The sequence below is a fragment of the Grus americana genome, chromosome 1 (genome assembly GCF_028858705.1).
Source record: "Grus americana isolate bGruAme1 chromosome 1, bGruAme1.mat, whole genome shotgun sequence".
NCBI lineage: Eukaryota > Metazoa > Chordata > Aves > Gruiformes > Gruidae > Grus > Grus americana.
Window position 1 is genome coordinate 51,824,173 of NC_072852.1, and position 14,534 is coordinate 51,838,706.

Sequence of the window (14,534 nt, forward strand, 5' to 3'; positions counted from 1 at the left end):
CTGAATTAATTTTTTCATTTGTATTTAATTGACACAGTGCAGAATCACTAAATTAAAATTAATTTCTAAATTTAATAATTTGGTGTTGCATCCCATATACGCAAAATACATTATTTATTTTATATACTGCATAGATATCTTTATACAGAGCTGGGATTTTACATCTAAAATTAAACTTATTTCCAAAACCCACTTAGATCTACCTAGTGAGGGTCAATCGGATTCAGGCGAGACTGTAACACCCATCCTCAGGCCTCAATGCCTTTTTAGAAAGCACAGCTGACATGCTCCCTACAAGACTGAATTCACAAGTAACTCAATTATGCAGAGCAAGGTATCTGCCATCACTGTAGATGTGATAGTTGCAAATGAGATGAAAATTAGTATTTTGAGAACAAGATGCTACCGCTGAACAATTACAAAATGAAACAGCACAGTCTGTTTTCAACCCCATTTGAAAGACTTTTCACATACCAGCTGGCACTGAAAAGGCCACTTTGCATTTGCTCGGCCAAAGATAGTCTGGGCCTAAGAGAGTCTCTAACAGGAGAGCCGAAGGGATACAAATTGGGCTCTCAGGCGTGGCATTGGGAAGGAACCTTGTACCTGCTCTAACAGATAAAAAAAGCATCAAAACAGCCAGATGCTTGTGGTAAAGAAAAACAAAAACAAGCCCAGCTGATGACCGATGCAGAGGCTGCTTCGTTCTCCTCCGCAGCTGCTCTCCCTGTTAGGAAGGTGGTTGTTAATCCCCAGCTGCCAGCTGCACGTGCCGCAGGCAGCTGAAGCAAGCCGACGAGCAGATGCTGCACAGCAAGTGCTGAATTACCCCACGAAACCTGCCCAAGAAGCCTCATAACGGGGATGCTTTCCTGTAAAACTCCATCTTGAAAGGTTGAGGGCGTTTCTAGAGGCAAGTAAGTTAGCTTCTAATACAGGTACAGTCCCGCTTAGTTTCACAGGAACAAGCTTTTTCCTCGACTCTCTTTCCCTCTCCCTATTTATTCCTCTCAGGAGATTTGGTTAAATGACATTCAGGTCTGACATATCATCGTCAAGCCTTCTCTGCCAGCACTAAAAAGTCTCATTGCATTTTTTTTAAGTATTATTTGTTTTAAGGAAAGGAAGCAAATATATCTACTATTAAAGGAAACAGAGCTGCCAGGATGGGTGCTGAGGAGAGGCATGGGTCTATGGGCAGGCTGGTGTCAGGGCATCCGGAACTGATAAGTAATAAAGCAGGTGCCCCCAAGGAGAGGGATAGGACCCCCAGAACTTCATTCTAACTAGTTAGTGCTGTCTTCCTGCTCCTCATCTGAAGAAGAAATAAGAAGCTAGCACAAGGTCAGACCTCAACGACAACAGTCAAGTGTGGCCTACGTTCCTCCAAGGGCTGTAGAGGTGGCTCTGCAACCCTACAATGACAGGTGTCTCCCACACACCCCAACAGCCTCTCCTCAGCACCAAAGCAGTCAATTAAGGAAAATGCTGAAGGGCAGGTTGAGCCCTTTGTGATCATGCCATTGAAAAGGAAGAATTAAAAACTGGTTCAGTCATTCAACCCCTGTGCACCAAGCTGTGATTTGGCAGGTTAGCATGCAGAACCTGCAAATGCAAGAAAGCTGTCTACACAGAAATGGTTAATGGGACACAGCCTTTGCTGCATGACAGAGATCCCCGAAATAGGAGCATCCAGGCAAAAACACAGCTTCTGAGAGATTTTTCAGAAGGACGTTCTCAGACCTTACAACCTTCACCTGGCCCCTTTCCTTGGGCTTCACCAAGGCTGACAAATCAAAGGTTGACTTTAACTGTTCAGTGCACAAGAGACATTGTGCACTCTAGGATCTGTGAGGTGTGGACAGCCTCATTAAAAGGTACTTACAAGTCTCAAAACTGAAGATCTCTAAACATACGTCTATGCATGTAGCTCTGCTAGAGGGGCATGGTAGGCAGGTCTACAGCTCCACGACTTGGTGAAAGATTAAGAACAAATATGCCAGGCAACATGCACCGTCTAGTGGCATATTTCTAAACTTGACCTCTTAATCAGGCTAACGTAAAAATATTAAATTAAAATTTTAGAAAAAAGTAAACAATAAGAATGAAGAAAATAAATATATAATGTTACGTTGACTCAACACCTTTTATTTGAAAATATCCCAACAGGCTACAACTTACAAAAAAGTGCAAGAGTAAGGAATATCTTCAAAATATAAAGATAAAAAGATACCTGCTTATCTTCTTGAAGATCAGGCTCCCCTTTGCTGGAATCAGAATTTGTGTCATCGTCTTCATCAGAACTGTTTATAATATCTTCCTCATCTGACTGAAGATCTCCCATTACCACATTAGCATGCTCATGGTGTTCTTCTAAGGACCTAAAATTAAAATAAGTATAGTCGATAAACATACCATACTTTATTTATATAAAGAGCTTTCTGATTTACTCCACAATAAATTGTCTACTTGGTATCAGAAATACTGAAACCAGTAGTGGGTAGTCTGAAGACGACGATGACAGTGGTAGGCTTTTCCACAGTGGACTCATAACTCTGCAATGTTTTATCTATGCTGATATTGATACAATGCTTGCTGACAGCGAGCAAAAGCAATAGTACCTTTGGAGTATTTATGTTATTCTTGTCCACCAGAGTTTGCCTGACAGCAAAGTTTGATAAATCTAGTCCTTCATTGCTATGTGCACGTATAGTGCAACATTTGTACTGTATGCCAGAAGGATAAAGAAAGATCACAGCTGTTTTGCTCTCCTCTATCTCATAGCATCAGGACTTGTTCCAGATATGATACTCAGACTAGAGCTTTCTGTCTGAAATTTTGGATGCGTGTATATATAAAGGGTTGTTTCTCAACGCATACACTAAACAACTGCATCAGGGATGGCAGTATTATAATCGTTCTGTCCAATAATTCTTAAAAACAAGAAAGTAGAATCTTTTGTGATTAAAAAGTCCCATCCATCAGAGATAGACTCCTTCCATGTAGCTGTCACAGCTATAAAATATAACCTTGTTCTGCTGCTGTACAATGATTATAGAGGTCCCTTCTCATTAGCTTCAGCCATATTTGCAATACAGAAATTGGATGAGACAGGCACACAACCTTCTTCCTCTAACTAGCCTTGACAACTTCAACAGAGATTTAAACAATGCAATTCTAGAAGAAAATAAGAAAAAGGGGGTTGGGAAAGATAAAGAAGAAAACAGAGCCTAGAGTAAAACAGAGTCTGAAGTTTTGGTGAAGTTACTCAGAAACACAGCAAATCCCTGGGCTCCTACTTTTAATCCTTAAAAACATCCGATAATTGCCAATTACACTAAAGCTACATCTAAATTCACATAATCTGCGTTCAAGGCCTGCAAAGAGATGCTGGGATGCCACAAGCTTATCGTGATATGAGCCAAAAGTGATTAGCTACCCTATGAACAAAAAAGCAAACCCAGAAACCCTTGTCCCTAAGCTGTTGCAGCCAGCAAAGATCTCACTGTGCTGATCAACACCTAATTTTGTACCACCAACATATGTCAGGGCTACACCCTTCTCCATGTAGCTGCCCTCTGCCTCCCCACGCAAGGGATGGTTACAACTGATCTTTTCTTTTCCTGACTTTGAATCACAAGCAAGCAGGGATGGAGGGCAACTCTTGAGACTCACAACCCCCAAATGTGACAGGTACCAGTAAGAAAACGTGTCAGCATGGATCCCAGGGGAAGTGGCTGTCAGTAACATGTATAGCAGAAGTAAGGAACACCAGCTCTGTAAGGAAGCTCTGGCAGCCACAGCAAGGTGTGGATTATTCAATGCTCAAGACCAAACAAACAAGACAACACACAAATGCTGATCATAAATAGAAATATATTTAGAGAGGAAGACAAGATAAGTTGGCCTGCGGACAGACCTTGGTCAGCTGCAAAGACGCAGAAGAGATTAAAATAGCTTGGTTCTATTAAGACAACACAGGAAGGACTCAGGAAACACCCAAGCAGTTGCTGTCTCCCGGAACTGAATGGGATGGGAGGGAGGAAGGAGACTGCAAGCTTATCACAAGTTCAAATGAGACCCTGAGCCAAGACAGCAGCACCCAGGGTGCACAAAGACACCCAGTTATTTCAGTTTGGAAATTGCCAACTTTGTGCAGAAAGACAGTGTCCACCAAGGAGATGAGCACTGAGGATGACAGTGCATGGAGTACCCCGGGGACGGATCCCATAGAACCTCCACAAGCTTCAGGAAGGCGAATAAAAGTGGCTTTTCACTGGAGCTTCCCCTGGAACTGCACTGGCAGGATGCTAAGACTTCTGCAGTTGCCTGTTAACTTCAGCAATTCAGAAAACTCCTTGTCTAGTCTATCTAATTCACAGAGAAATGGCCTGCTGGCCTGAGAATGTTTATTTTAGCAGATGCCATCTCATATCCTTTCATTTTATAGACGACAACTGTCTTTATTTCATCTGTAATATTATATGAGGTAGATCTATCCCCCTACTTTATTCAAAGCCTGCAACAGATATAACTACTGCTACTCCTTCCTTTACTATATTATTTACAGTTTTACTATTCACATCTGTCACTGAATCTACAACTGATCTGGGATCACTGTAAAATGCATTAAGCACTTTATCTCTAACCACACTGGGATTCACTTTTTAGTCTCCTTTCATTAACATTTACTTTTGTTATGTACATTTTGTTGCCCTTTTTCCTATCCTTAATATTTGTTTAATTGCTGCTTTAACTTCCTTTAACTAGGATTCCTTCCCAGCAAGAAAACATTATTGCCACACTTGTGAAATCACACTTCTTTTGCCTAAGCATATTCAACAGGATGCCCAGTCCCAGATTTTGCTATCATTTTCCATTTAAACTTTTCAGAGCAACTCTACTAACATTTAAAATTTTAGAAAATTTGCCCTTTTTGAAGTCAGAAACAAGCATATTTCTAGGTGAGGCTGTATTTTGCTTGCACAAACATAATCCTGTCAACACTGAAGGATGAAGATCAAACTAGTTGGCCTGCATTGGGTGAAGAATCGGCTTATTTAATAAAAGTTTCAGTAAAAAAATACTAAAAGTTTTAACAATTAACTAGTGATGATTTCGAATGTTTAGTAAATGTCCACAAATGAGAGCCACTCAACGTATATGTGAGTTTTTTTCCTTCCTGTGAATCACAACGATGTCTAAGCAGTCAGCTCCTTTTCTTGCCTTTGTGGTACGTATGCACCTACTATTCGTGTAAAGGAAACTATGAGAGCTGAGAGAACCATCTACCAAATCTTGCCTCCAGTATCTGCCCTACCAGTCAAAGCACCTCAGTAATGCTTATATGTCTTTATCCTATATTTGCTCAGCTCACAGCGTAACGCAGCCCTCAGGTTCTTCCACCTGATAGATTTCATTCAGGGTTTTCTGGTGGTTTTAATTTTTTTCTTCTTCTTTTTTTTTTTTAAAGAAAAAACATAGTGGATGATTAAATGATTAGTGATCAAAAGTCAGTTCACACCCAGCCATTTTCCAGAATCAAAGAAGCCATCAGTTCAGGGATAGGATGCAATCCCCATATAGCCATGGGTAGATGCACTCCTGGTGGTATCTGCGGTTGTGTCCTCTTCTTCAGAGGAACTGGTGACAAAGTCACTGTGTTGATCTGCCTTTATCAGTACTGGAGAACATGTGATTCTCCTTGTACCTTACGCCTTAACCTTTCATCATAAATGCTCTGGCTTTTCTGTCGAAACAGAAAGCAGTTTTGTATTTAATTATTACTCTTTCTGTACTTTTACCTCTGAAGTCAACTATAACGTAAGTGTATATATAGTTCTCAAAGTTACCTCTGGACAAAGTGAAATCCCTGGTAGCCTTTAAATGAGTCTGGAAATAGTAGTAAATCTTTAAATAAACAGAATCTTTTCTACCACATATCAATTTTTAAGCAGCTCTTCCGATAGGTATTTTGGGGATACTGTGAACTATCTCTATCTTGTTCCCTCTTCATCACGATTCTTTGTCATACCCACAGCACTACCAAGAGAAACTTCTGCATTATCAGTCATGTGAAACACCGTCACTGCCAACTCACCATGCTGCCCACTGAGTAAGAATATCTTGCCATATCTCATGAGCAAGTTACCTAAATATAGATGTGGGGCTTTTTTGACACATAAAATGAAGGGATCATTAGTTTGCCTCAGAATGAGCAGTTTATGGGATGAAGCATATACATTGTGCTGTATTTTCCTAATGTGATAGTAAAATATTAATGAAACAAAACATGCTGGTCCTAGTTAGGCATGCAAACAAGATAAACTGTCAAAACTTAAGAACTGCCATCAAACTATTACAGCCAGAAAAACAAATCCTAATCAGCATAAAAACCTCTTATTGTCTTCAAAAGATGACCAAGACTAGTTCAGACTAGCTTATTTGTATTATTATAGAAGCCTCAGAGAGACCTGAGGCTCCACTTTCAGGCACTGTTGATTTAGACACTGCATAGGACATTATAGCCTGAAGTCACAATTAACATTTCAGTCTCAGTTCCCAATTCAGTTAGAAGGCAGTTAGAATTTTAAGCTTGACTGAGATGATTCAGAGAGATTCTCTGCCATGGAATGCCCCAACATTCAGAATTTTATAGTATATTGGAATTACTTCAAGCGTTAGCATCACCAGAACTACTAAAAAGCAAGTTTCCACAGCTCCAAAGTATTTGTTAAAATAGATTCATCCACGCTGCTGCTTTACACGTTTCCTTGTGATCTTCATTATTTTTAGATGTTTTTTCTACTTCCAGTATGTAGTCAAAATTATGTAGGAATGCTGAATGAACAGAATCTCACACTCAACACTCTGCTAAATTCTTCTTTTCTCATCCTTTAGTTATTTTAAAAGAAGTGTCCATTCTACTCTGCTTTTTGTAAGAGCATCCCAGCATCTTTATCCTTCTTCTGTTTCTTCCTCCAATATTTCATTACGAGCTTGGTGGGTGTTTTTGTTTGTTTATTTTTAAAGAAAGCCTTCAACATACAGGCAAAATTACACAAACTGAAGTTCCTACTCAACTAAAACATACACACCAGAACATCAGAGAGCCCGTAAGCATATCCTACAATAATATTTCACCTCAAATCCTTTTTGTATTGCTACAGCATTTCACAATTCCTTCACAGCTGCTTGCATCTCACTTTCCTCCAGAGAGGCAACAACTACTATTACTGTTCACCCATTTTCAGTCTTTAATATCACCAGTCCCTGCAATCAATTTCAATAATTAAGGCATGTTCAGCTGTCTTTTTTTTTTTGAAACCTAAAAGCACACTGGCTGTCTATGGAGGCAATGGCTGATAAGGCTGCTGTATTTTTTCGTAGCACCTCATACTTGTAATAGCTGTAGGTAAGGCAGCATGCCTGACCGATTCTCTTAATGGATCCTAGTTGTACACTTCTGGAAAATCCCAAGGATAAAAGACTTAGAAGACTAAAGGAAAAAAAAAAAAAAAAAAGCTCTGTAACATCTTTTCTGTTAGGTCCTATCTAAACTCAGAATCTCTCTTTTGATGTAGAAAGAAAGGCTATAAATACAAAAATCAACTTAAGATCCCAAAACAATTTAAGATGATGCTCATGGAATGCCAAAACAAAAGGAAAATTATTGCTTGGTTAATAAACTGATTTGGTTTAGTGAACTTTCTTTTGCTTTAATTTAAAACTTTTTATTTAAGACATTTCAATGTCTTCAATATTTATTTACTGCAGTTTTGTTGTTGGTTTGTTTGCAGGTTTTGGGGGGTTTTTTTGGTTGGGTTTTTTTTGTTTGTTTGTTTTTGTTTTTTTTAAAAAGGAAATCAGTTCTAGAAAGCAAGCATACTTGGCCAAACACAAAGACAATAATTAATACTAACCAAGATAACTAGTGGAAGTTTTAAGAAAATATATGAAGGGATTAGTGATCAGCAAGATTAATGAAGGCATCAATTAATGTACTTTTTGGATGAGTTACATTTTGCTGCAATACCTCAGCTCCAAAACCATCCTGAAAAAGCCAACATCAGCACACATATCCTTTTGCAAACCAGTCTGGAAAGCATAAAGACGAACTTCGTAACACTACAGATGCACCTGGACCCTAATCCATCATATTCACCTCATCATTTAAACTTCAGATTCTCTGAACAATGGTAACTGTCTGCCAGTATAGCTAAAAGAAATGCCTCCCTCATCACCCTCTTCATGTCCCCCAGCTTTTCATTTCTCCTTCAGGCATACCGGACCATTAAGCAGTAAATGAGGATGAAATGCAGCCTGGACCAGGTGGCATACTTATCTGAGTTATTCCTACAGCATCAGTCACCTCTCTGGTTTAACAACAGACAAACAGATGGAAAGATCTGAAGCTGTGATCACGTCTCTCCTCTCCAGGCGCAGTGGACAGCGTGAGAAAGGCTGGTGGATACTGCTGCAGCTCTCACAGTGCTGGCTTGGCTGCCAGCACTGGGGACCAGTTGTCTTATTACAGCCAAGTTGGTTTGGCTTCAACTTCTCTGCCAAAAATGGTGTTTTTTCACAGCAAGAGAGATAGCAAGGTGTCCTCTCAAATAGGATTTAACGTGATATTGTTAAAGGTATGCCATTTGTTCTCCTGCAGTGACAACTCAATGATTTAAATAAGTTCTTTGTATTATTAGGACCAACAAAAACATAAAAGGCAACAGACCAGGAGGTTTTATTGGTCTGATGTTAAGGAACGTGACAGACAGTTAATCTTTATCTCCCTCTTACTTACATTTTTTAAAACTGCCTGAACAGATCATGCCTGTGAGATTCATTAGTTCCTTTTGTGAGCTACTATTCTGTAGGTGACATGGTTGCAGACTGAATCAGACCATCAGGCTTTTTCAAAAAAAAAAAGGCACCATGAAGCAAGAGGCGAGCAATGAATCCACGATTATTTGCATCACTTATAACAGTTGAGCTATATTCTCTCCAGGCTGGTTAGGGATCTTTAAGGATACAATTACAAGCATACACTCCTCAAGAATCACAGCTAGCAAACAGAAACAACCTGTATCCAGCTGAGCAACTCAAATTGAAAATGTTTTGTGCATGTCAGGTTACTTTTTCAAATTGCAATTTAAAGACTTCAAGAATTCAAACAGAATTATTTTAAGCAATATGATATGTAGCGTATGCATGCATAAGCAGCTTCGTATTTTACAGGAAGTCAGGATTCTCGATGACCGTGATACACTGTCAAAAGAGAAGCTCAAGACAATTATTTAAAATGGATTTTGGTTCAGAGCTGCTTGTACTTTGAAAGCTGTCTGCTGGCTCTTGGGCAAAGGGCTGAGTGGCTGCAGGAAGAGGCCAGGTGGGAACGCCAGGAGTTTGCTCCTGCCAAAACAGCAAGAACTACCTTCTTTGTCCCGGCCTTTACCTCTGGCACTCCCTGCTCACACCTGGGTTTTCTGGGCATGGAGGATATCACAAACACTGCCGAGAGCTGCCACCACGTTTAGCCTGTTAGATCATGCCACTGGCAGCTCCTTCTATACTTGGCTGAGCATGTTGCAAACTGCAACACCTGACTTGCTGGAACCAAGTTATCCTTTGTGCTTGCAGCCAGCAGCATTTAGTTTAGCATTTGTTATCCTCAGCCCAAGACAGCACTTACTTCTTTCCCCAAAAAGAAGAAAAAATACATCTGACTTGCATTCTAAGCAAAAAAATTAAGCAAGGTATTTATATGTGTTTCACACTTAATAAATTTTGTACTTTTTCTTTTAAGCAATCTGTCGGTCACCCTACTTCAGGCATGCTATGATCAATACATTCATGTGCATACTTCGCTGCACAATTTTAAGAAGCAGGGTTTAAAAAAAGGTGCAAACAGCTCTCAGATTATCTCCATATTTAGCTGCGATTTGGAAACACGAGCTCCCCACGGCCAGAGGCACCCAAGGACTGCTCTCCCCGCAGGCTCGGAGGAGCCATCTTCAGTGAGACTATTTGTTGACAATTCTTCAGTTCCTTGGAAAGTTCAACATAAACACACACACATGCCTTAGATGTTTCCACACTCACCATAGAAAAGCCACATTTAAAAAAAAAAAAAAGGACAAGTCTCAGTATTAAAAGTCTTCAAGAAAAGCGGTGCCTGCAGCTGGCCAGTTCAGCTCCCAAGCAGCGTGGCACAGCTGTCGTCGTGACAAGCAGGAGATGGTCGCATCACCCTTTCTCCGCTGGGGCTGCCCCAGAAAAAGTGCCAAAAGACGATTATGCAGACACAGCAGAATATAATCCAAGAGGATACAAGGGGACAGTCTCAAACATTGGTACTGGAAAGTGGAACGCTGTGGCAAAACCCAGGGATTTAAACCCTTGCCTGGAGACTTGTACAGGGGAAGGAGTCGCTGCATCAGTTCTTCCCATCACCACCCAAAACTGTGAGGGATTACCTGTCTTCCCAGGGTAGGTAGAGGGAAGTCTTTGCAGATTTTACAGCTTTTTGCCTTCCTTCATCATTAATTCTCATTTCATAGGGAGAGCTGCACATCAACAATACTCATGGCCAAGACCTTTGGAAAAAACTCTTGGCATAGAAGTGATAAACAATATAAAACAGGACCACCAAAATACAGCACTCATTTACAATCAGAACCTGCTATTCTAATGTCTCTCAACTCATAAAACAGATCCTAGTGGGAAAACCTTTATTGGGAAAGGACAGCAGGATCAGAAGAAAAGTAACACTTTACTTTCCAGTCACATACCAAAAAAAAAAAAAAAAAAAGAAAAAAGAAAAACCACCACTGTAAAAAAAACCTGTAATAAAAATGTGACAAAATCTCAAACTGAATGCATCAAACAGGAAAGGGAAAACTTAGACTGAGACTAAAACCTGCTATTAATACCCATTTCAAACAAAATTGATTTTACCTCACCAGAGCTATCATGACATTCCAATGTATAACTACTACTGCTTCACTAAAATCAGAGTTAATGCAAGGCCCTAAGTATCTTCTATATTGACTCATCATTATTTTTATGACTTTTGGATGACTTTATGCCTGAAATCAGGGCTGCAATACCTCTCTTCAAAAAGTTGCTCGTTCAATTTAAAAATAACGCACAACATACTGCACTCCATTTTTTACATGTCAGATACCTAGAAGATGACAAAAGAGAGCTAAGTAGCAGAGTACTCAAAAGGTAGTGACTTAGATCTAAAATAAACATGGACTGACTTAACTCTTCAACACACAACTGTCTGCATGCACGGGAGCTGACACAGCTTCCTGGGTAATCTGCTGAAAAACAGAGGATGAAATAGTTTGGTTGAGACCAACACAGACTAGCTGTAAAGAATAGATGAACTGCTTGCAAGATTGGACTTGTGCTCTCCTTCCTCTAATCTTTTGCACAGATTAGAAGAATAAAGGGATTATACACTTTTTCTAAACTTTTCAGCTCATCTCAAAATCAATATAGAACATCTGACCCCCAGGAACACCACTGAGGGTAAAAAAACCCCCACAAACCAATAGAAAAATCAGTTGAACTCTGTTCAGTTGAAATCACTAAGCCATCACGCTCAAGATGAAGCTATCAAAATGGCAATTTTGATAAAAACTCCTTTTATTTATTGACATGCATCTTCAAGATTTTTAAGTCCACTTCTGCTTGATTGAGTGGAACAGTTTTTCATAAGCACAAAGATATAATTTTAAGGAAAAATTAAAACTTGTGTAACAATGTTTTTAAAAGAAACTTCTTGGATTCTGGTAGCTAAAATAAACCCTGCATTCCTCAACCTAAATTTTGTCTAGTGCATTGAAATAACAGCTGGATACAGTTTTGTAAGTCAATTCATTAAAACAGGGCAACCTGGTCTAGTAGAGGGTGTCCCTGCCCATGGCAGGGGGTTGGAACTAGGTGATCTTTGAGGTCCCTTCCAACCCAAATCATTCTGTGATTCTATGATCTTTACCAAGATCAAATATAAATGTTGGGTAAATGAGACAGCGTAATACCACTATTGGCATCTAAATAAAAAGGAAGTTAATATTCTGATTGTTTTCTTCCCTAACATTTATTTTATGCCCCACCAAAAAAAATATCTTAGTTTTACTATATACAATTGCATTAGACCTTGCTGTAGTTAAAATATCACCATACAAACCAGAGTACTAGGGAGCTTCACAAGCACATTTCCTGAGCCAACGCTGAAAATAACCCACAGGAAAAGGCTGTTGTTAAGCATATAAATGGGTCTTTCATCAATTCTCATGTCACATTTGACTCTCCATTCTACATCTGATACTCTCCTGAGTTACATTTTCTTAACCTGCAATTTATAGTGCTGTTGGCAAGTGGAGACAGAGCGTGCGTGTTGGAGGCAGGGGAGAGAGGCCAACATCCAGCAACAAAATACACAACGTTAACTTAGCTTCCTCCATCTTAAGGAAAAGGAAATACACACAAAGAATGCCGAAATTAGGAAGAAAACAAACGTGGAATAAAAGAAGAAAGAAAAAGATAGCGTTGGAGATTCATTTATGAAAGTGCGTGACACCCGAGTTCCTACTATCCATAAACAGGGGGGTTAGGACGCAGGCTAAAGGATGCAGGGTTTAATGCACTGCTTTGCTCACTTCGGGCTCCCCCACATCACACTACGCCACTGCTTGGCCTGAAGGTGAGAGCCGACACTGAGCTGAGGCAACGTCACCGGGAGGAAGGATGAGGACATCCTTGTATTGTACCAGGGGGAATTGATGGGAATAGCACAGTTAGGACTTTTTTGCCATCTGTGGTGAGCACTTCTTCGGTGGGAAATGAAGGAGTTTCTTGTTTGGTTCATAATAAACATTGCATTTACTCTCAAAATGGCTCTTTTAATGCATATGGACTGCACGTGCTCCAAGGTTAACATGATATAATCTTCTAGACTGCACAAGATGATGACCAAAGTAACCACCAAACTTTTTGGAGAGCGGCAGAAGGATTTGTCCAGCAGCTGGGCAACGCATCTCATCGCCGCCACCACCACTGTCAGCTTGCTCCCTCTCCTACTCACAATCACACCCAGCCCCAATTACACTCAATAAAAAGATAACGTCAAGAACTTAAATCACATCTATTTTTATGTAGCGCTTGTAATACCTTCTGATAAATTAGAAGTCTTTCATTATTGCACCTCCAACTCTGTCAAAAGTTTCCCTATGTGCTCTGTCCATGTCAACTGGCTTCATTCACCTCTTTCTTTTACAAAAATCAACAGGGAGGCCTTGAAAAGAGGGGTGAAAGAAACACGAGAGAAAAATTTCTCTTTCATGACAGTCTTGGAGATCTTCACAATTGTTTTCATTTCATAAGACCTTTCAAACCTTTTCAAGAGTGGATTGTATACTAGAATAATGGACTTGGTATTGGAAAAGTGCAGTCCAGTTCTCCAACTGCTTCCTCTCCCTCACTGAAGAGGGAGAGCATCAGACCTCAGAATCTTTCCCCAATGTCAAAACAGATGAAATCAGCACATCTCAAACACACTTGCACAAGTGTGTGTCAGGATTCTTTTAAAGCAATAAAGTTCCTATTTAATTTAAGTTCTGATTTAAGGAAAAAAAAAAGGGAATTGGCATACTGCCAGATTATCCTGCACACAGATATCCTGTACAACCTGCTCTAAGTGATCTTGCTCTCGCAGGGGGGGTTGGACTAGATGGTCTCCAGAGGTCCCTTCCAACCCCTACCATTCTGTGATTGCTTTAGAAGATTTAAGTATTTTCCTAGAGCACATATCTTCTTATAATACATGAATTTTATCTCAGTTTGTATAGCAGACTAAACTATGAAGTGGTATGATCAAAAACTACACCAATACTAAGGAAAACTCTTACTGGAAAAGTAGACCATGGAGACACTGACTTGCATAAAGATTCTTGGAAGGAAAGAAAAAAAATTAATACCAAAACACCCCCATATGCTTTCCTGAGAAAAAAAATTCACTGCAAGTCTTTAATGTAGTTTCACATGCTACCCTCGTAGTATAAAATAATTAACTTGACACTACAAAATAGAATAATTCCAGACCCAAGGTCAGTGATTTGACTAAGCCCCGGGAAAGAGAAGGAGCTCTGAGAGCAGCATACAGCCTCAGGATGAGGGTCCCACCATCTGCATACACTCGATTCCTTCCTAAAGTCCTTGTGTCAGAACATCAATATTCCCAAGCAACAGTGCTACCAATATTTCCATTTCTCAATGGTTTGGACCCTGATTAGACACCCTGTAGTCCATAAAATAGCAAAATGTGACAAGTCAGCGAGACAGCATATTCCTTATGTCCAGAACTGTTTTGTCCATTCCCTGCTCCTGAGCTGCCAGATAGGTTTTGCATTCAGCCTCGCAGGGGACGGGAAGTGGAGATCTGAGTCATTTGACTCACTCTTTACTGACAAGCGCTCGGAGTTGGCAGAAGCCTACCAGCTGCATAACATGTACGTGAGAACACA

The 14,534-nt window shown here is 40.0% G+C and overlaps 1 protein-coding gene across 3 annotated transcripts in view; it reads right to left on the reverse strand.

Moving 5' to 3' along the window:
• Positions 1-14,534, reverse strand: part of FGD6 (FYVE, RhoGEF and PH domain containing 6) — a 72,547-nt gene that overhangs the window by 41,350 nt on the left and 16,663 nt on the right. For all 3 annotated transcript variants that reach the window (XR_008577915.1, XR_008577916.1, XM_054832364.1), the window contains exon 3: positions 2,234-2,381. Coding sequence is in view for 1 of the 3 variants with exons in the window: in XM_054832364.1 (XP_054688339.1) it covers positions 2,234-2,381 (148 nt within the window). In the remaining 2 variants the exon portion in view is untranslated. The remainder of the gene's footprint in view (positions 1-2,233; positions 2,382-14,534) is intronic.